The 22958-nt window shown below is 31.4% G+C and overlaps 1 protein-coding gene across 1 annotated transcript in view; it reads right to left on the minus strand.

Moving 5' to 3' along the window:
- The window catches only part of hfw (leucine-rich repeat domain-containing protein hfw), a 32545-nt gene that overhangs the window by 7303 nt on the left and 2284 nt on the right, over nucleotides 1-22958 (minus strand). Inside the window, exons 2-3 of the mRNA XM_089702845.1 lie at nucleotides 7127-7201; nucleotides 6660-6846 (exon numbers count right to left, since the gene is read on the minus strand). Of these exons, the coding sequence (XP_089558971.1) occupies nucleotides 6660-6846; nucleotides 7127-7201 (262 nt within the window). The remainder of the gene's footprint in view (nucleotides 1-6659; nucleotides 6847-7126; nucleotides 7202-22958) is intronic.

Genomic DNA, 22958 nt, shown 5'->3' on the forward strand with positions numbered 1-22958 from the left:
GCGAGGGGACAGTTGCTAAGGGCGTGCGAGTGGGAGGTTTTGCGTGAATGCATATAGTGCATTCTGTCTGTCACTCCTGTTGGTCGTAGCGTGATGATACATAGCCTATCACCTTCCTCGATAAATGGGCTATCTAACAGCGAAAGAATTTTTCAAATCGGATCAGTAGTTCCCGATATTAGCGCGTTCAAACAAACAAACAAACTCTTCAGCTTTATAATATTAGTAAAGATTTATTTTATTTAAACGTACAAATTTAATATTAAATAATTTTTGTTTTGTAAGTTTTCGCTTATCTTATAAGATCTATAAATAGACCATCTAACAAATGAATGAAATAATTTTTCAAATCCGACCCGTGGTTCCTGAATCCTGATATTAGCGCGTTCAACATAGCAAACAAACAAGCAAATTCTTCAGTTTTATTATATTATTTAGTAGCTAGTAGTGTCACTACTATAATATAGACTATGTATATAACATCACATAGCGTGGCGACGCGGCCACGATTTAAAAAAAAAAGCTTCGTTACAACTTTTGGCCTTTATTTTTTCTGTCTAGCCCATGTCTAGCCCCCTTTCGCAACGCGCGATATGGAACATACTTGTTCCAAAAATATTACAAAATAAATATTAGGTGGTGTAGGTAGTACTTTAAGAAGACATTGATTGCTCACATATTTATTTATCATAATCATCATAAAGAAAGTTATTTGAAGTACCTACCTATGCATTTTAAAATATTAAAAAAATGAAATAATGTATTTTATTGTGATTTTAATACATTTAAAAAGCTTTTTTGATTTGAATTATAAAACACAATAAAATACATTGCGTTTACTGTATGCGTTCATGTAAAATTTCTTATTTGCACGCCGCCCTTAGCAACTGTCCCCTCGCCTGTCAAGGTCTTATGCTGTTCAAAACCGCCTGGCATTGTACATACTTACTCTGAGACGTTTATTTGAAGACATATAAAAATTTCGAGTATACAGGATAAAGTTTATTTTACCCCATCAACTGTGCGTTTTCTAATTGATCTGTCATATACTTCTGCTTATTGTAATCGCCTGTCAATTTTTTTTTAAGATGTACAATAAATAAACTTTATCCTATTAAATTTTCAAATTTACAGAAACAAGTTTAGAAAACCAATTTTTTTAACAGTTTAAAAAATAAAGGGGCTGATGACGTGCAGGGCTGACGCCTGCCAGGTCATGGCTATTGCTCTTAGAATGCCATAAATCGTAAGTATACAAATTTCTAGCCTTACAGGGAGACCGTTACTCCCAGGGTTCACTGGCTCTTGGACCATATGGATCTCTATTAAATGAACAATGTATTCAAGGTATTTAATTGGTTAAGGATTAATGCTGTATTGGTTAAAATCGCATCGAAAATTAGCCATTATTTGTCGTAAAAAGTAAATGACAAAAAAAAGTTATTGTGGGTTATCCATAAGAGATAGACATATACCATCGCGGACTTTTCTGTAGACCTTTTCAATGTGTATAATAGTTAGTACATTATTTTCATAAAACTCGTAGGGTTCAGCCTGCGTTTGCAATGTAAGCGGAAAAAATGTAATTTTTTACGACATCACATTAGAAACCTCAAAAATAACAGTACTTCTCCACTATTTAATGGATGTTATTATACATATAAACCTTCCTCTTGAATCACTCTATCTATTAAAAAAAACCGCATCAAAATCCGTTGCGTAGTTTCAAAGATTTAAGCGTACAAAGGGACATAGGGACATAAGGACATAGGGACAGGGAAAGCGACTTTGTTTTATACTATGTAGTGATAGTGAAGTTTATAATTAATATAATGTGTACTTCATACCTACTAGTAGCGTTTATAAAAGAATAATCAACTTAAATAAGGATTTTTTTATGAATTTTCTCATGCAAGCAGTACTTAGCTACTGGTCTGAAATGTGAATTACTTTTATGTCTCTATAATCTAAAAAATAATTCCTGGCAGAAGAAATTACAGAAATAATGTTGTGCCGGGTCAGTCAGTAACTCAATAAAAACAATAAGTACTGTCTATTAAATTTGTATTCGCAACAGCATAGGAATTGAGAAAGTGACTGCATTGTAGATTCAATTTAAAAAGAGCGTAATTTCCATCTGTTATCCTATTCAATTGTTTGTTTTCTATTGGATATCATTATTGTAATCTATTGATTTAATTGAATATCAGCTAATACACATATTCGAATATAATTTTGAACAATATTTAAGAACAGATTAGTATTTTTCTTTTATTCATATATGCGCTACAGATAAAAAATATAGAGCTTTTTAATCCAGATAATTTTTTGATCACACTCTCTACATTTTATATACTACAAAATAAAAATGTCATACAGTAATAAATCACGATTAAAATCCGTTAAAAGTATCTTATTTGGACCTAATACTAATTACTAACAGTGCCATACCATCATAATGAACGTAATTAAAATGAACATGCAGTATAAACATTCAAACATGTCTATTTATAACCCACAGTGGCGACATAAATATAAATCTTTACAGTACACGATTTGTCGTTTCAAGGTCGTGTCGTTGTCGTTATCTGCATCTGTAAATACATATTTACACGCTTGTTGTGGCTGCTAACTGGTCAAGATCCGAACATAAGGCGAAATTCAACGGCGTGATAATAGAATGAGACCAATTTTATAATAAATTTAGTCTATTAAAAAATGTATTAAAAATGGGTTGACTGGGAAAATCCTGGACAGAACATTTTTAATTAATTTAAAAAAAACATTTTTTTTTAATTAATTGCAGTATCAAGATAATAAAAAAAAAATATAATAGACTTAAAGTATGAAACCTACAGAATGTGCAGTCATAGTTTTCTAATATTTACCGGGACAAACGGCTAGGTTGGCAGGTATAAACAGGTATGTCGGTACCAGTTACTTTCACTTGATAGGATGATGAAAAAAAAAATTATGTCAGCACTGTTTTATTACAAAATTGTTTTATTATCTCGAAACTGCAATTAATAAAAAATAAAAATAAATAAAAAAAATTTAATTCATTAAAAATGTCCTGTCCAGGATTTTCCCAGTCAACCCATTTTTAATACATTTTTTAATAGACTAAATTAATTATAAAATTGGTCTCATTCTATTATCACGCCGTTGAATTTCGCCTTATGTTAGGATCTTAGACCAAACATGTTGTTTAATATATTTTATGGTGTACAGATGACATAAATTAATAAATTAGGCTAGATACAATTAAATTATTAATTGTGACGGTTACTTCACTTTCTTGTATATATAAAATTAGTTTGATGTGTGTACAATCACTACATAGTATAAAACAAAGTCGCTTTCTCTGTCCCTATGTCCCTACTCCCTATGTATGCTTAAATCTTTAAAATTACGCAACGGATTTTGATGCGGTTTTTTTAATAGATAGAGTGATTCAAGAGGAAGGTTTTAGTATATAATTTATGTATTATGTTTTAGACAAAGCAGGCGAAGCCGTGGACGGAAAGCTAGTTATGAATAAACAGCTAACTACACAGTTTAGTATGAGAAATGTCAGGATAATAAATCCATACTAATATTATAAATGCGAAAGTAACTCTGTCTGTCTGTCTGTTACTCAATCACGCCTTAACTACTGAACCAATTTGCATGAAATTTGGTATGGAGATATTTTAATACCCGAGAAAGGACATAGGATAGGTTTTATCCCCGAAATCCTACGGGAACGGGGTTTTCTTTGAAAACGCGGGCGAAGCCGCGGGCGGACCACTAGTTATTTATATAACAACAGCTTAAAATAATTTAATCTATAATTAATACACAGTGTATGTTGGGTCTGTGTGTCTGGTAAACGAATGAACCATTTCAATTTTTTTAACTCTTTTCTATAGAGAAAATTCTGAGTTATTTTGATGGAAATGCAGTGAACACTGATATCTATAATATTCTGCTTTTAGTTCTGTTGTAGAGGTGTCACTTTTTTAAATAAAAATACCGGTTTTATTACCAAAGCGAGTCTTCAATAAATGCAAAATAAGAAATGTCCGCAAGTTGCGTGGGTAAGGACTACCTGACTATAATTTACTACCTTTCTAAAAAACTATCACAAATCCATAAACTTTTTACATCAGGTAAACCTGTTTTTATTTATTTATTTATTTATTTTATTTAAAAAACATCACATGCCATTACAGGACTGTTCTTGATCTGTCATAAAAAGCGATTTTTATGGTATGGTTTGACTGGAGATAGTTCCATAGGTATAGGCTAATTTAATGCGGTGAAACATCTATCCCATGGAAAAGGCGAAACCGCGGGCGAAAAGCTAGTCTATAGATATATATAAAGATGCAACCCGTTTTCCGTGGTCACGGCGTCACGCGTGAACTGGTGGACCGATTTCGATAAGTAATTCTTTTTTTATTATATTTTCATTGAAGTAGGAGGATGGTTCTTATGTAGAGAAAACGTAAATATGTACCACAGGCGAAGCCGGGGCAGACCGTTAGTACATTATAAATGCTACCTTACTAATAAATATAGCCAAAGCTTCTCTTACAAAATACAAATTTTTCTTTCCTATTTTTAATTTGGCCATACATTAGTACTTCAGAGATTAAGACCCAATTTCACCAATATTTTCTAAATCAGACATTTATTAATCGAGCTTCAAATTAAACATTTATTTTAACATCGTTGTCAACTCTACAGGTCCCAAGAAGGAAATCTAACAGCCGATTATCAAATCGACCATTAACTGAGCGACTCACGAATCATTCATTCGTATTTTAAACCGCCCGAAACAAAATGTCATAGTTGACAATGCCATAGTTTCGCACGTTGGGGCTATTTGTTCTAGTTGTATAATAACCGTCATGTTTGGTAATTCGACTAAATTGAAATGTTCTAACACAGTATACAATTTAATAATCATGTAGAAACTTTTACGTTTGCTGGTTTATATGTCAAACGATTTGGTCGTTACCATGGTTACAAATGTTTGATGTTATTTGGAGATTGTTTTGTTGTGATTTTTCTTGTGTTATTTTAATTTTATTTTGAGTTGAATAAATACAATAATGTTGAAGAAAAATCGCGGTTCAATTTCACTTGGTCGAAGGTAAACTGGATCTGGTTGAAATTACGAAAAAAAATTCGGAGTCCGAAGGAAAGTGCGAGAGATCTCATAGTACTAGAAAAGCAATTAAAACAAGAAAAATAAAGACAAAGCAGCAAGATACATTTAAAGTAAATTATTGTTTGTAATAACCTAGTATCTAGTTGTTATAACCTATTTATTGAATGATGTTGATAGGTAAAATCTAAGGGTACAATAAAAATGTTTTATAAAAACACAAGTTTTATTTATTTAGGTAACATGAAAAATTACATATTTCTATAACAATGTCACATTTAAATTAAATTAGGATCATCATCATCGTCAGCCCATATACTTTCTCACTGCTGGGACATGGGATTGGTAGTGCTAACTTAAACTTAAACACGGTAAGGGATCAGGTCATTATCCACCACGCTATCTTATGATATGTCGGTTTCCTCACAATGTTATTCACCACTGAGCCATCACTGCACTGCACTACAATAAGCAGTTGGTCTGTAGGTGAAACTGATAGATTCCTAAAACAGAATTTAAATTTAAGATAAGTACATTTCATAATCATGAGGAGGCCTGAGCCTTACCTGAGTAGTGGTGAAGTTTACATTAATTTAAGTACCTATTGGTATTCAATACTAGATTTGACATGACTCACAGGATTATTATGGTTTAATTGAAAATAATACAGTATGTAGGAAGGAACCTTTTATGCACATAAATATAAATATTACCTCACGAGATAGTTTTACTTACAGATCCGACGGTTATTCGAGTTTATCTTCAATTAATTGCAATACTTCCAAAACCGATTGTTTTGATAAACGAAATCTTGTACTAAAATCAACATCATCATATTCTTCGAAACAATGACGACGTCTTTATAAATTCTGGGCCGTCGCGGTCGCACTATACCTATAATCCAAATTATACAAATCATCCAACACATCTTCATTTTCAAAAATACATAGTATGCAGAGTCCATCTTGACAGCAAGAAAACTTCAAATCATTTTTTCTAATCGCTTGTTAAAAATTTAAAGAGCCTCTATGCCACGGGTTAAATATAATGCCGTGTTAAGGAAACTAATCCTCGATTAGGTCATGGTGGGACACTCCCTTACATTGATGTCCCGTTAAAAGAGTTAACAGCTTGTTAAACTAACTAACAGAGCTTGATGAAACTGGGCCTAAAGAGTTTAGTAGTCTCAAATTTAAAAAATGTATTAGTTCAGAGAGCCTATTACAGCATTAAGGAATATATGGAAGATGACAACCCATGGAGGATTGTCGCCTAAAAACCACAGGACAGTTCTTTGGCATATAATCATAATATATGCTGTAAAATTAAATTGTAATACTGACATGATTTAAAAGAGCAACTATGGAGTTTCTTGCCGGTTCTTCTCAATAGATACTGCTTTCCGAATCGGTGGTAAATGTAAAAATATGTAATGACGATTCAAAAGTGCTTCAACAAGAAGTCTAATTGAATAAATGAATGTTTGAGTTTGAGTCTTACTTACTAAATATAGCCAATGCCTCCCTCAACCTGAAGCTGTCCACATCACAGCAGAACACGGACACGGGGTCCACGCGGGTGCACTTCTGCCCGTCCGTGGGGCACTTGTCCCGGGGCATGTGGAAACACTTCTCGATCTTGGGTTCGTCCCGGGATGATTCTTCTGGCTTCTCCGTGGAGGTCGGGTGGGGCTGAAATATAATTTTATTTTATGGAACTTTGCAGCTCGTAGGAGTCAATTATAAGTATTAATTATTATGGAATAAAAAGCTCATGCTTGCTTGCAAGTGATCGTTCAAATTGATCGTTATAATCATTATAAAATTTACGATGATTCTAGTTTTGATGTATCTATGACTATTATGATTCGGAGTAATTCTGAAGTTCTGGAAACTTTATAAAAATCTATCCTTGCTTAATTTATGGATATTTTTCTAGCCTATAAAAAAGGAATAGATAATATACTGATACCTCCATGCTTTCCTCCATCCTGGTCTCCGAGAACGGAAGCACGAAGAGGTATGCTATCGCACTCCATAGCACCAACTGTAACAAGATAGCAGAATTGTTTCTTTCGACTAAAATAACTAAATTCAAGGGCCAAGTCCATTCAGGAGCATTCTTCGTGCATCTTTATAACCGTTTCGCTTTCAGCGGTTTTTTATTAAATTTCTTTGCACACCTTAAAAATAGAATAGAGAGGAACGAGAGGAACTTTGAGAATCTACATACCTATATAATATATGAAATGTCGAATATACTCATCCACCGTTCCACGGCTCTTACTTAGCATTAGCGGTTACCAAATGGTAGGAATCCGAAACAAATGCAAAAAGTTTTTATTAATTCAATAGTATAATTTAATTTAAATGTTGCATTCATGTACCTATTGGATATTAAGTAACAAATTCAAATCACACACAACTGATTAACAGGAAGTTACCTAATTACTATAAAACGGTGATTAACTACTGTAATTAACTGAATTGCAACGAAAATGGTATTTATACGCTGTTAAGAGTGTCGTAAACTGTGCGTTGTTGAGTTAGTTAGCCGTTTCTATCAGGACTTATATTCAGCAACCACGTATTTATAGACTCCACTAGATGTGCCCCGCGGTATTACCTGCAGTGCTCCGTTTCTATTTAGCGTGATCATAGAGTAGTTTCAGTGATCTGTGAGCGTGATGATATATATAGCCTTCCTCGATAAATGGGCTAAAACCGAAAGAATTTTTCATATCGGACTAGTAGTTCCTGAAATTAGCGCGTTCAAGACATCAAGCAAACAAACTTTTTAGTTATAATTTGAGTTTAAATATTATTTTTTTATATATCATAAGGAATAAACAGAAGCATTCGTCACATAAGAAACTTTCGTCACGACGCGAGATTCGAGACGAGTCTTGGCGGCCGTCAGCCAATTATTTAATATGCTACTTCCCTTTTATGTCAAGAACTCAGGTATGGAGAATGGACATTTTTCAACATTAAAACACCTCTTTGTAACGGGTTTTAAATTAAATTTGTAGTAGTTGTTTATTTATTTGTTAACAGGAAAAGTCACTTAGGTACTAATTACCTAATAGCATATTATGCATTGTTTAAGAATTATACAGTGGTGGACGTTTAATTAGAAACAGGTAACACGATGAAGTAGTCATCAAGTTTATTTAACATTTGTGTATTAAAGTATTAGAGATTAAGCATTATTTCATATGTAATAGAACACCCGTTTATCTAGTTTTATAATAAATGGCTTAATTTTAATCAAACGTTAGCTTAAATTAATAAAATCAAACAACTTTAGGTGAAGTCTGATTTCCGCGTATTTTCAGTCTGGACAACAAATTAGAAACAGCATGTTTCGAGTGTTCTAAAGTCAAAACCTATTATAATGCCGTCAATATTTTTTTCATCTATAAATATTTGCACCGTTTTTTAAACATTCTATCTAAAAGTTTCTGAAAATTAATTTACTTTGCAGCAAAAATGGGTAAAAGTAAGATTCGTGACCCATCAACAAGAAAAATAATTTTAAGTTTACATTTTGACAAAAACTGGAGTTACAGGAAAATTGCAAATCATTTAGAGTGTTCGATAAAAAGATATTCAATGTACAGTCTATTTCAATAAGCATGGTAGTTCTGATCAAGTGTCTAGAAAAGCTGGACCATGAAAAATCACTGCTCGCGAGGATAGGCAAATGATTCTTTTGGCAAAAATGGATCCATTTAAAAGCTCAAATTCTATTATAAAATTAGTTTTTTCCGAAGATGAACCACGCCATGTGTCGATGAGATCGGTTTTCGGGTGGTAAGTCGAGGCAAAATTGTTTGTGAGAGACGCCAGGAAAGTACAGCTTCTTATTAGGCAGGGAACGACGATTTGCATTTACTAAAAAATATTGTTTGAGAACAGTCCGCCAGTGAAAAAGTTTTATTTTGGGACGAAACAAATTAATTTAATCAATTCTGATGGCAAAAGATACGCGCGTCGTCCAGTTAACCATACCTTAGATAATAAATTAAAAACAGTTAAGCATGGCGGAGGAAACATTATAATAGGGGGTTGTTTTTAGATTGTTATAATCTTTATAGACAACAACGGCTTTACAACGTCGTGGCTCAGATTGTAAGAGATTTTCACACGTTTGCAAAAACATATTTCCTAATAGAATTGGAACCTTTAAATGGATCTATCTTTGCGAAAAGAATAATTTACCTATCCTCGCGAGCAGTAGTTTTTCATGGTCAAGCTTTTCTAGGCACTTAATCAGAAGTACCATGCTCTTTGAAATAAACTATAGCATTGAATATCTTTTTATCGAACACTCTAAATGATTTGCAATTTTCCTGTAACTCCAGTTTTTGTCAAAATGTAAACTTAAAATTATTTTTCTTGTTGATGGGTCACGAATCTTACTTTTACCCATTTTTGCTGCAAAGTAAATTAATTTTCAGAAACTTTTAGATAGAATGTTTAAAAAACGGTGCAAATATTTATAGATGAAAAAAATATTGACGGTATTTTAATAGGTTTTGACTTTAGAACACTCGAAACATTCTGTTTCTAATTTGTTGTCCAGACTGAAAATACGCGGAAATCAGACTTCACCTAAAGTTGTTTGATTTTATTAATTTAAGCTAACGTTTGATTAAAATTAAGCCATTTATTATAAAACTAGATAAACGGGTGTTCTATTACATATGAAATAATGCTTAATCTCTAATACTTTAATACACAAATGTTAAATAAACTTGATGACTACTTCATCGTGTTACCTGTTTCTAATTAAACGTCCACCACTGTATATAATTATATACTATATTTTAATATTATAATGTGAAATTAATATACGAAATAAGAGAGTGTGTATGCCGAGCACACGTGTCAGAAGTGAAACTACTTTATCAAGATTCATAGATAACAAAGTTGTGCCTTACTTCATGACGTGACAGCATTGCTATGACGCAACCCTGAAATTTTACTCTTAACGCGCCTTAAGAAGGTGTCTCTTCAAAAAGCTTCTTCTTCAAGCTTGCTCTATTCTTATAGTGAGATACTATACCTATATATGTTGAAAATAAGTTATTTCTATCAACAATATAATTACTAGTATATAAATAAATATAACTGCAATAATATCGAATAAGTTACAAGGACACTCGATAATATAAACATAACATCGATATTGAAGCAATAACATGCGTTCATGTCAAAATATGTTTGCTATCACCCTTATCACAAGAGAGCTTCGTGACATTGATGTATCCATGATACCAATATTTATAGTTTATACTACCTATAATATATTGTAAAAAAAAGTGTGTGCGTGTAACCTTTACGCGCGATTGAAGTAAAACTTCTTTGGCGTTGACGACATATATCACTGAAATGATTAAATATTAACTTAAATAAATAAATATTATATTATAATTTAATTATATTTATTATTCATGTGCTTTACAAAGATTATTTAAATGTTATATTAATATTATTCATTCGAAACAGGTAATTGAATGTCATCATAATTTCTTACGTACGAAATTATAGGTTTGTGGTAACTATAATGTGAAACATAAATTTTACTCTCTAAATTTGCTACTTTTCTTGAAAATACAGCATCTATCGTTGTACCGAAACGCGTTGTTGAATGAAGTCGAGAAGTATTCATAGATAAATCAAATTTTTCTTCTAAAAAATCAATTAACGGCTGAGATTCCTGAGAGCGAAAATTAACATTAAAATCTCCAGTTAGAATCATCGGTAATTCATGATAATTACTATTTAAAAGTCGAGAACCTTCAATTGTGAAGTGAAGTAATTGCTGATGAATAAATTTTATGATATTAATTGTCAGGCTAGTATTTGTAGAAATATAAATAACAACGATAATCACAGGTTGGTCATTCGTATTAACACATCGAACCAAGGCGATGTCACCAATTTGTGAAACCTCATCGGAAATTTGTGATAATATAGTTGGTGAAATATTTTGAATTGGTGTTACATTGTTCAGTGTATCTGTAGATGAATGATATACAGCTACTCCACCAGCAGTTGAGTTGGGTCGTTTGTATTGGGTAACGCAATAAAAATTTTCAATAAGAATTTGTTCGTCATTTTTCATCCAAGTTTCGGAAAATAACAGCAATGTGGACCTTTTTAATACTTTATCATTCAGATCAGAAACATGAGCACGTAAACTTTGGCAGTTGAAGGAAAATAGTGTAATGTTACTCTCATTTACAAGGTTATATAATTCTTCCTGTTGTGTTATTAGGCGAGAATTTGAAAGTCTTTCAAATTCACACTGTAAATCAACTATTCCCCCTGGACGCTTTCTTCCATGATAAAATTTGTTGTCATCGGTGTTTGAGACAATGAACAATCCATTTATATCAGTTACTCGTGATAATGCTACATATAACAGCTGCTGACTGTGACTTTTATTGTATTCATAAACGATTTGATCAAAAGTACCACCTTGAGACTTATGTATTGTAAGCGCACAAGCAGATACTAATGGAAAGTGATTTCTCTTTGCAAATATTGTCTTATTTCTATTCATTGGTACAGATGACGATCTTCGTAAAATTGGGACTGCTGTTCTACTAATGTTTAGAGTTTGAATATGATGGGCAGCTTTTTTCCTAATTTTCTCTCCTTTCTTACCAGGAAACTCAAGCCATAAGCGTATGATGTTATCACTGTCATCACGTTCAATATACACTAACTTTCCAACACAACCGTTGGCTAAGCCATCAGATACATCAATATTGGTTGTAATAATGTAAAATTTGTTAAGAACTAATATGATTTCATAAGGCGATCCTCCTGTATCAATAACTGACATTTTATGAAATTGTTGGCGTACATATGCTTCTTGTTCAACTGAATGACAACCTATATACATATCTGTTGCTATGGATACTACTTTGTCTTCAGCAATATTTAAAATAGATTGATTATAATCCGCAACATGTTTATTTTTATTTTTAATTTACTTATTTTAAAAGTAATAAATAAACAAGTATATTTAGAGATTTTCAAAAAATTTTGCAATTTAAAATAATGTTTTTAAAACTGTTGAATTTTTCATTCACTTTGCTATTCACAATTGATCCGTTTGAAAATTTGAAAATAAATAATCCTAATTGATTATGATATTTGCCACTAGCTGGCGTATAAGTCAAGAAGCGTGTAGTATATGACATATACTTACAACCAATCAGAATTATTATTTTTAAATGGCGGAAACTACGCAGACTATAGTATAGTGCCACAAACTTATCTGACCCGGTGACAGTGTCACTGATGTCGCTTTCTTTTATATAAACAAAATATTCCGTATGAAAAGTCTGTGAAAATGTGACATTTCAAAATGGCGGCACGTAGTTCCAGTTTTTGCCACCGGGTCAGATAAGTTTGTGGCACTGTAAGCGTTACTTCCGTCAGAAAATAAATCTGAGTTACTCCCTAGTCGCGCCTAAAGAAGTTTTACTTCAATAAATTAAATTCTAAATATTTCTATTTAAAATTCCATAAATTCACAATGTTATAATTTAATTAATTATTTTTAGCGTAAAAATTCACGAGGCGGGATTTCGGTATCTCTTGTTTTAAAATATAGGTAATATACTAGCTTTCCACCTGCGTCTTCGCTCGCTTTGTCTAAAACCCAATAAACATACTAAAACCTTTGTCCAGAATCTCTCTATCAATTAAAAAAACCGCATCAAAATCCGTTGCGTAGTTTTAAAGATTTAAGCATACAAAGGGATATAGGGATAGAGAAAGCGACTTTGTTTTATATAATGTGATAATGCAACACTTAAATTTTGCTACTCGAAAAGTACCTAAAATAAGATTTTATAAAGTGCATTTATGCCGAAAATGTAAATGCGGCATCTTTCAAAAAATATAGAGCCAGCTTTTAAAGGTAGATAATAATTTATGTGTAAGTAACTTTTACTAAATACAAGATGAAAACTTTTTTACTAAAATGGCTTGTGCAATGAGTTTATTTACCTACTTACAATTTATTTATTTAACTAACGGTAGAACCAAAACTCTACCACAAAATTTAACCACTTCGTCCCCAAACTAATAAGGAATAAGGAAAACCGCACAAAATACAGTAAATCCTAAAACAATATTCTACATACATATGTTATATAAATTATCCAACACTATATGAGATGAATACATAACAGTTAAATACTGATAAGAGCAGTCAGCGAAGGTTGGACTATTTTTAACTTATTTACCTATATAATATTACGCTTGTAAGACAGATTTAGCGACTTGATTCATTTGATGTGGTCACGAATGATATTAATTAATCAAATTTATGGGCAGTTGCAATTTATTACGAACGTTCCCTAAACGACGGAGATACTCAAAATCATGTTCTTCGTGTTATCGTGTATATATTAAATATGTTCTATTTTTTTACTTGAATAAGTCAATAATATGTTAATGCAGACATAATCTCTAGCAAATTTCATACGTATCGGATCAGTAGTTTTTTCGTGGAATTATCTTGATAATATATCGCTAGCATCCATCCACCCGCACTAAGAATACAACAAAATAATAATATGTGATCGCCAGTTTAGACTTTGTGAAATCCTATCTAGTCATCATCATCACAGATGATTTTCTCAGTCGAGTAGTGTTGATATGAACAATTTATCGAAAATAATAAAAAAAATATGTGTGCGTGTACTAGTGTATACACGTAAGAAGTGAAACTTCTTTATGACCTTATTTTTCAAAAAATAATTTACTATATGCAACTTTACAGAAATACTTCTTCTCGAAATCACGCGTGGTAGGGATAAGAAAAAGATGGCGCGTAACGGAAAAATGTCACGCGTAACGAAAAAATGTTACACTAAATTTTTTTCCAACCCCGATAAAGAAGTTTCACTTCAAAAACTGTCCAATTTTGCGTAACTATTTGCTATCCCTGAGCCACCTCTGTCTGTCTATAAGTATTTATAGAGCAAGCATAAAAATATTGCCTATAATATCTATCCTAGCATTGTAAATATGGGTAGGACATTTACGATTACTTTGGGCCCATAACTGGGCCATAAATCAAGCAGCATGACGCCAATTTACCCTTGTTGTGTTGGACAAAATGTCACCAATAAAAGCAATTGAATTCGTAAATTTTCTTTTTTCTTTGAGACGTTTGTTCTATGTAAAAACTCAAACTGATACATTTATTTATGCAATTAGACTTATTCTAGAAGCACTTTTGAATAGTCATTACATTTTTTTTATTTACTACCGATTCGGAAAGCAGTATCTATGGAGAAGAATTAGTTTAATTCACGGAATGCAAAAATGCGACCATAATGGACGTCGAGATGTCGCCCGCTTTACATGTTTTTTTAGTAACATCTTGTTTTGCTACTGTTCTCAATAAAAATAATTTAAGAATTCATTTATTTTTGCACGTGAGAACGAATATTTTAATTAATTTGTCTTGTGTTTATAAAAAATAAAACACTGTTTTCGGAACAGGTGGTATAAAATTTCGTTCTTCTTCTCGAAAACTCAAAACAACACGTTTTGAGTTTGAATTATTGATAACAAAAGGATCTCGTTTCGTAGCGTTTTTAGGGTCATTGCATTTAATTTATAAATATAAAGGTATGTCTATTATGCGGGTTCTCATGTCGTCGAACTTTTGTAGTTCTTCAATATTATGCAGGTTCTCACGATGATTTCTTTTACTAAATATTCCCTAAATTCTAGTCAAATAAATACTGGTTAATAATTGATTGCAAGTTGCGCTTCTAGTTGCTAGTATATTATCTGTACTACGAAAACTTTTAACTCTTGAGGAAATAAACATAAAGATTTAATTTTACTTCTTGCTTTAAATTAATGTCATAGATATTCTCGAAAAATCGAAAATACAATTTTACGCATATTATTTTCATTATTCGTCATTAACTGATGGATAAGTTAAAAAGATATATTCCAAAGATTTGAACGGGGCTGTAAGTCTCCATAAGTATTAAATACACAATTAAATATAATTATTAATAGCAATAGAACTAGCTCTAAAAACAAGTAGGTAGGTATATAATTTTTGCATCGGCCAACGTCCTCAATGAAACAAACATTGCAGCCAGAGGTGCGCAACCGGTTCTAAAACACTTTTAAATCTATTTTTAGTGTCGCCTACGACACACCTTAGTAGGAAAGGGCCTAGTGGGATTGAACATTGGCTATTTTGTTGAAAGAGTTAACTATGTAAAGATGTGTAATATGTATTTATACTTTAGAGCGTTGGTTAAATGCAAGTGCAAGTAGTTAGTAGGTACTTACGTATGAATAAAACCATTTTTTCAAATTTCAGATAATTTTTCCAAATTGGTCGTCTTGTTGTTATAATAATTTATCAATTTAAAACGACATACACTGAATAAGATTGTTTTATTTATAAGCATAGTTAATTAAAAGTTTTCACTTGAATTATAAAAATGTATAAATTTAGGTAAACTAAGACTTCTTCAATAAAAAAATATGAAAAGTGGTACGTCCTGTGGTCTTTATTTTTTTAAGAAATACCTACTTCCTTTGAATAGAATGTAAACATGAAAACATACCAATAGACGAAGTAACTATTCTCTAATCTGTGCCAATAGTCTGATTCACATACAAGTTTCTACTTTTTAGAAAGAAAGAAAGAAAGAAAAGACATTTATTTCTAGATAAAGGTACACACACACAAGAAGAAAACACAAAATAGAAGAAAAAAGAAAGTACGATACATAATAAAATTAGACATAAATTAGACGCCATGTTTGTTGAGAATCTGGTACTGTGTGTGCACTGCATATCCAGAAAAGGGTCTTGACTCAGCTTTCTGCCATAATCGCAGCAAGCTGCGACTACAGCGCTGGTATTCTGTCAAGACATATTTTAGTGGGAACGATTTAGATTTTTAATTAAAATTTAACCGAAGCCTTAATTATATAAATATGATTAATAGATATTATTATCTAAATTGACATAGGCTAGAAAACTTGTAACTCTAGGTATAATACACAAAATGTTAATAAACTCTGAAATACATACACAGCTGACACCAATAGTATCTATGCTACAAAGCGATATCAGTTAACAATTGCAAATTGTTTACAGGTAAATACTGAATATTGTGTTTTTTTCAATAGAGTATGTACATAATTTAAGGAATTATTTATTATTATATTTATTACATACATACATATTTATTATGTACGAGCTATTCAATCAAAACGCTGTGAATTCAATACCTAATATGTAGTAATATCTTAGGAAACTCCTTTAGTTACACAAAAGATTGATCTTAGAAAGTTAATCATAGAAGTAGATGTGAAATGGCTTCTACGATTACAAAACATACTGAAAATGCGATTAACTCATAAATATTTTCATAAAACTCATCATTTATTTTTACAATCGAACCTATAATTTATGTATGTACTCTACAAGCGATATAATATTAGGTAACAAACAAAGTCAAATATCATATTAAACACATCAATTAATATCTCATAATCTATTATTGTCACAAATAATAAAGCCATATAAGTTCAAAAATCAACATTTATATACAAAATCTCACGACACGGTGTATAACTGTTGGAATGCGCGTGCGCATGCAATTAGCATAAAGTATAAACGCAACAGTACTGTACACGTGGATATAGTTATATATAGATGTAGCTGTATATATGTCGCAGGTATATTGTCAAAACTGTCATATAACAATTTTACTATCTGTAGGTACTTACTTAATGTTATATGCTGAAGAGTATGTTTGTTTGAACGCGCAGGAACTACTGCTCCGATTTGAAATATTATTCCAGTGTTCTATCTAACACCCATTTATTGAGGAAGGTTTTAGGCTTAATATCATCACGCTTAATACCAATAGGAGCGCAGCAATGAGGGTCAAGCCACGGGGCACAACTAGTGAGTAGTGATATTATAATAATTTATAATGAGATTGAACTTTATCTCTTTTAAAGCAGTATTGTTTTTAGTGTGGGGCCGTGATATATTGTAATCTCACGGGAAAACTAAATTTTTTCAATTGTAAAACGAACTCGTTTGACGATCTAGACTTTAATTATCCTATTTTACTAGTAAAATTGCAATATGACAGCTTTGGCAATATACCTGCGACATTATTCGTACATAGTATAGTGTTACACAAGAATGCATTTTTATTCCATGTTTTAAGTATTCGTTAGTGGAAATCCAGTGACTGCACCAATGATCAATATTTAAATATTACCTAAGTACTTTGCAGTAGTTAAAGTCTGGAACTACATTTGCCTGGTACGAAAATGATGACGTGACAACGTCCTATAATTCGATGGCGCCGGCTGCACGCACGACATGACATGCGGCGTTACTCGCTCTGAGGCGTTCCATGTAAGGCTTGAAGTGCAAGCGAGAGCGCGGAACGAGCGACAAAAAAGCACAATCGGACGTTGTCACGTTCAACTATCGTCAGTAAATCGATTTTTTTTTATTTGTCACTTTACAATATTTTGTTTTTAACAACACGAGTTTTTGATGCTGGACTATTGGATTTGAGTTTGAATAGAAGATGAGTAATTTTTAACGAAAGAAAATTAGATAGAGCCACGAAATTGAGTTAATAATCATTCGACTAAGATACATTTTAACTAAGCATTTTAAGCATAAGATTAAAAATTAATTAATTAAATTACTTTGAACGTTAAAATTCTAGCACCATTACGAATACATAATGTGTTTTAAAATGTAGAGCGAGATAAGATTTGAACTAAGTGCCAGATGACATAGGGCGCCAAAATTTTAAGGTTATTATTCAACTGTATTTTTCTTTGTATAGGAAAAGGACGTCTGTTTATTATTTATTACTAACAACAATCAATGATGTATTTTTTATCAATAGTATTCATAAAAATGTGTCCAAGACATCAACAGACACAAAAAATAATCTATTAATTTTTAGTAGGTGTTTTTGCAAGTTTCGCAACGCTAAGCGTTATATGGTTTAAAAATAAAAATATCTGTGCTCTACAATGTAAATATCTATATACCAATATTATAAAGCTGAAGAGTTTGTTTGTTTGAACGCGCTAATCTCAGGAACTACTGGTCCGATTTAAAAAATTGTTTCGGTGTTAGATAGTCCATTTATCACGCTAAGACCAACAGGAGCGGAGCAATGTGGGTGAAACCGCGGGACACAGCTAGTGTAAGTATAAATTATAAACAACGTCAACCCTAAAGTCCATAACATTATAAACAACAAACATTTCAATTTATTTAACCTACCTATATACCACAACCTTATTAAACCTTAATAAACCCACGTATAATTGTGATCTATAAATGCAATAAATTTATTCTGAAATAACCCAACTGCTAAACAGATGTTCTATGCAATCGTAGTCAAAGATATTAATAGTTATTAAACATATATCTAGTTTGTATCAATTTTGAAGTATTCCTTGAGTATAAATGGAATATAATCGAACTGTACAAGAGTTAACAACTGTAATATACAGACATACAAACGATTAAAAAAACTACAACTTACAAGACATAAAAAAAAAATTCACAATGTTCGTCGACTACATCGAAAAAATTCCTTCCATCAAATTTTACCATTTAAATATTTTAATTCCCAGAATGTCTCCAAACTTTCCATAATTATTTGACCCCAACTTATCAGTCGAATATTGGATAATAACAACATGATGAAAAAATCGAAATCATCGGCATAAAATTTATTTTACATTTACGTGTGATGTACTTAAAAGGGTGATGTACATATTATTTTTACTTAAAATAGGTATTAAATTGTAATAGGATGCATTCGAGTGTTTTTTTTGAAGTGAAACTTCTTTATCGGGGTTGGAAAAAAATTTAGTGTAACATTTTTTCGTTACGCGTGACATTTTTCCGTTACGCGCCATCTTTTTCTTATCCTACCACGCGTGATTCGACGTATTTCTGTAAAGCTGCATAATATAGTAAATTATTTTTTGAAAAAAATAAGGTCATGAAGAAGTTTCACTTCTTACGTGTGTACACTAGTACATTTTTATTTTAATTTATGTTTTAACAACAAAGGACGCAGAATGAAGTCATACTTCGCCACTTGATACATTGTTCTTGTGATATAAATAGACTGTCTATTTTAAGCACGTTCATTGCATTTAATTATTGATTTCCTATAATATATTATGAATATTTAAACTATTTAATTGTATGCCTAGTCGGAATATTAACTAACGATTTTAAAATATTCACACATTCATCTGTTTCGATGGGCTAATAATGTTATAATGATTATTTTGTTAGTTACTGACGTATTTGTTTTTTTTTTATTTATTCTTATTCTGATAACTGTATTTAATACACAAAATAAGTCTAGTCGCAGTCTCAGTACTAAAATAAATAAAACATTTTAATGCGACTTTAGATAATTAAAGTTAACTTACACTTCACTTAATTTTTTACTTATTGAAGTCATTTAATTTTATTTTAAAAATCAGTTTAGGTACACTTGTAGGTACCTACTATAACTAATTACCACCTTGTTAAGAGGATTAGTGTCATTTTATTTAATGTGCATTTAAATAAGTACCTACATATGTTTAAAACATTTGGCTAGTTTTGGTCATATTAATATTTTATTGGACAGGAAACATATTTAGTTCGTCTCTCCCATGTCTCTCCTAATTTCATTGACATTTTATGTGAATACAGATAAAAAATAGATAATCCTTAGATATGAATTAACTCATTAGTCAGCAACTTCCTGCTGATCTATAAATATCACATGTTTTATTATGATGTCATAAAAATTCTTTCAGTGGATTAGAGTGTATTGTTATCTCTAATATGCAATGAATTTTATATATTTTTATTTGATTACTTTTATTTAATCCCTGAATAGCTTATATATATAATACCGATGAATTGTTTACTCGAGGATTAGCCAGTAACAGTTAAAAATATAGGAGCAGACCGTAACTTTGCTTTGAATTGGGATGAAATGTAGAGTATGAGCAGATGCTTATTTACAAGATAATATAATATCTCTGAACAAAATTTCACACACATTCATACACATAATATAGACTGTGATATAGTGCATGGGAGGATGACTAAATTAGACTGAAATTTTAAAAGATTTTGTACAGTGTAGTTTTTATAATTAGATAGGCTATTCTTTATTGGCTCTTCATAATTCTCTCATTCTAATTGATTAAGAATAAAAATGATAAAAGAAAAGTGAAACTTCTTCGTCAACATTCATAGATACCAAAATCGTCACCTCACTCCATGACGTGACGGTTTTGCCATGATGCAACCTGAAAAATGAAACTTCACTCTCAACGCGCCTAAAGAAGTTTCACTTCAAAAATGTTATGCCTGAACATAACAAATATAAGATCGCATAAATAATATATATAGCTGTTGTCAACCCTACACTCTGTTAAACTCAATCGAATTATCTCATTGTAGTTGACCGGCCTGCCCCTGCGCATGTTTGTGGCGCTCTAATTGTCTCTCGTGATTTCATAATTGATATTTAATGGTTTTTATATACTTTGAACGATTTGTAGAACGTATTTATGTTAAAATATGGATGATGGATTTAATAATAATAGATTTTAGAAAAATTATAGTTTATAGGTCCTAATTTTTTATATGTAAATGCATAAAACATGCATACGAGCTTTGTAATTATAAAAATAAGCTTTAGATAATACTATGAGCACAGATTACCAAATAGTTACCGGTATTAGTAAAAAGAAATACCTAGTTGGCAGCAATTAGTCATTCTTATCAGCCCCCCTAGACAAGTGGCTTTCTATTAGCGTAAAGTTCAATAGAATAGATTATGAATGTATGAGATTGACGTAATCAATCGTCGTCGTCGTCGTAATCAAACGTCAATCTCATACATTCATAATCTATTCTATTGAACTTTACGCTAATAGAAAGCCACTTGTCTAGGGGGGCTGATTAACAGTAGATTAGGGCTACCCCTATAAAACTTATCGAGACAAAGACGTGCTAGTTTGTTACATCTAGGTTTAGAGAACAATCATTTAGAGTGCCTACAGATAATAAAAGAACCTAAACTGGATCCTTTTTTTTTTTTTTTATTTTTTAAACTGGGTCCTAGGATATAAGATGAAACGACAACATGGACATTGTACATCATGTAGTAACGGTCTGCCCCGACTTTGCCCGTGGTACATCTATATGCTATAGCCATCGAAAGAAAGAAAGAAAGAAATCATTTATTTCTTCGGGACTACATATCCAACGGAAAGACTTTTTGAAATCGACCTAATTGCACAAATTACTAAATAATTACCACGCAACCAATAGTTTCCGATATTCGCATGTTCAAACAAACAAACTCTGAACAGCTTTATATTAGTGCCTATGTGTTGAGAGTATCATCACATTGAGAGTCTAGAGACTAGGTCTAAAGTGGTAGGACGGAAGTGGACATTGTTAACAGGAAGTCGTAATCACCGAACTTCGTCATTTGTCTTCGTTGTTCCTTTGCGATAAACCGACTTAAAAAAAGATGAAAATGCGATACCTAATATTATGTATTTCTTTTCTTTTGAGCGAGATATTACAATAGATATACCTATAATCAATAAAATTTAATTTAAGTGTAATTTTATTAGGTAGGTACCTTATACAGTTAAATATTATAATTAAAATTATTTCTGTATCCTTTGTCTTGTCATTTATTTTCTTTATTTGTCGAACTTATCGCTTGCTAATGTAAACAATCTTGGTTTGCTTATTATGAAAAACGTGATGTTAGGTAATTTACTTGTTACAGTCATGAAAAAACAAGGCTGAAAATATTTAATCCCTCTTTGTTTTGTTGATTAGAGAATGCATAATTATACATATTAGATTGTTGAAATAATTTTGAATTTTTATTAAATAGGTATATATGCCTTTAGACTTTATGCATCTCTGTTTATAATTATTATCGAAAAGAATATGTCTGATAAAATTATATTGAGTTGTTTCTATTAGTATTGTACCTATATTACAATTTACAAATTTTCGCATTTAGTCAAATATTACCATCTTTTATTTTGTTAAATCCGCCATTATCGATAACCTTTGGCGCGTTTTCTTATTTCTTTCCTTATAAATTCTTAATATTCCCGCCAAAATTGCGAGTTCACAGATTTTACAAAAATAAATTGTAGTGTTTGCGTAATAAATTATCGATATCGATAAAATTGAATTATCATCATTACTAAACAGTCGATGATCGTTATATTCAATTACAATTAGAACCTCCATTATTTTGGATTCGTAAACAATTGTAGGTATTTATACAGTAATTTATACCTAGGTTAGGTACATTAATAATTATTTCGACGAAGTACATAATTTAAACTCGTAATTATTTAAAATCAGTGTAAAAACCAGTTTTTCTTTCGTTTATGTTTAATTGTATAAGTGTTATTAATGCGAATGTTGTTTACACCTAGTATAATTGATAAATACATTAGATACAATTAATTAGATAATGTATCACTACATAGTATAAAACAAAGTCACTTTCCCTGTCCCTATGTCCCTATGTCCCTATGTCCCTTTGTACGCTTAAATCTTTGAAACTACGCAACGGATTTTGATGCGGTTTTTTTAATAGATAGAGTGATTCAAGAGGAAGGTTTATATGTATAATAACATCCATTAAATAGTGGAGAAGTACTGTTATTTTT

This window comes from Colias philodice, chromosome 13 (assembly GCF_061535455.1).
Source record: "Colias philodice isolate Cphi_HAF_F1 chromosome 13, ilColPhil1 Martin Lab GWU primary, whole genome shotgun sequence".
Classification (NCBI taxonomy): domain Eukaryota; kingdom Metazoa; phylum Arthropoda; class Insecta; order Lepidoptera; family Pieridae; genus Colias; species Colias philodice.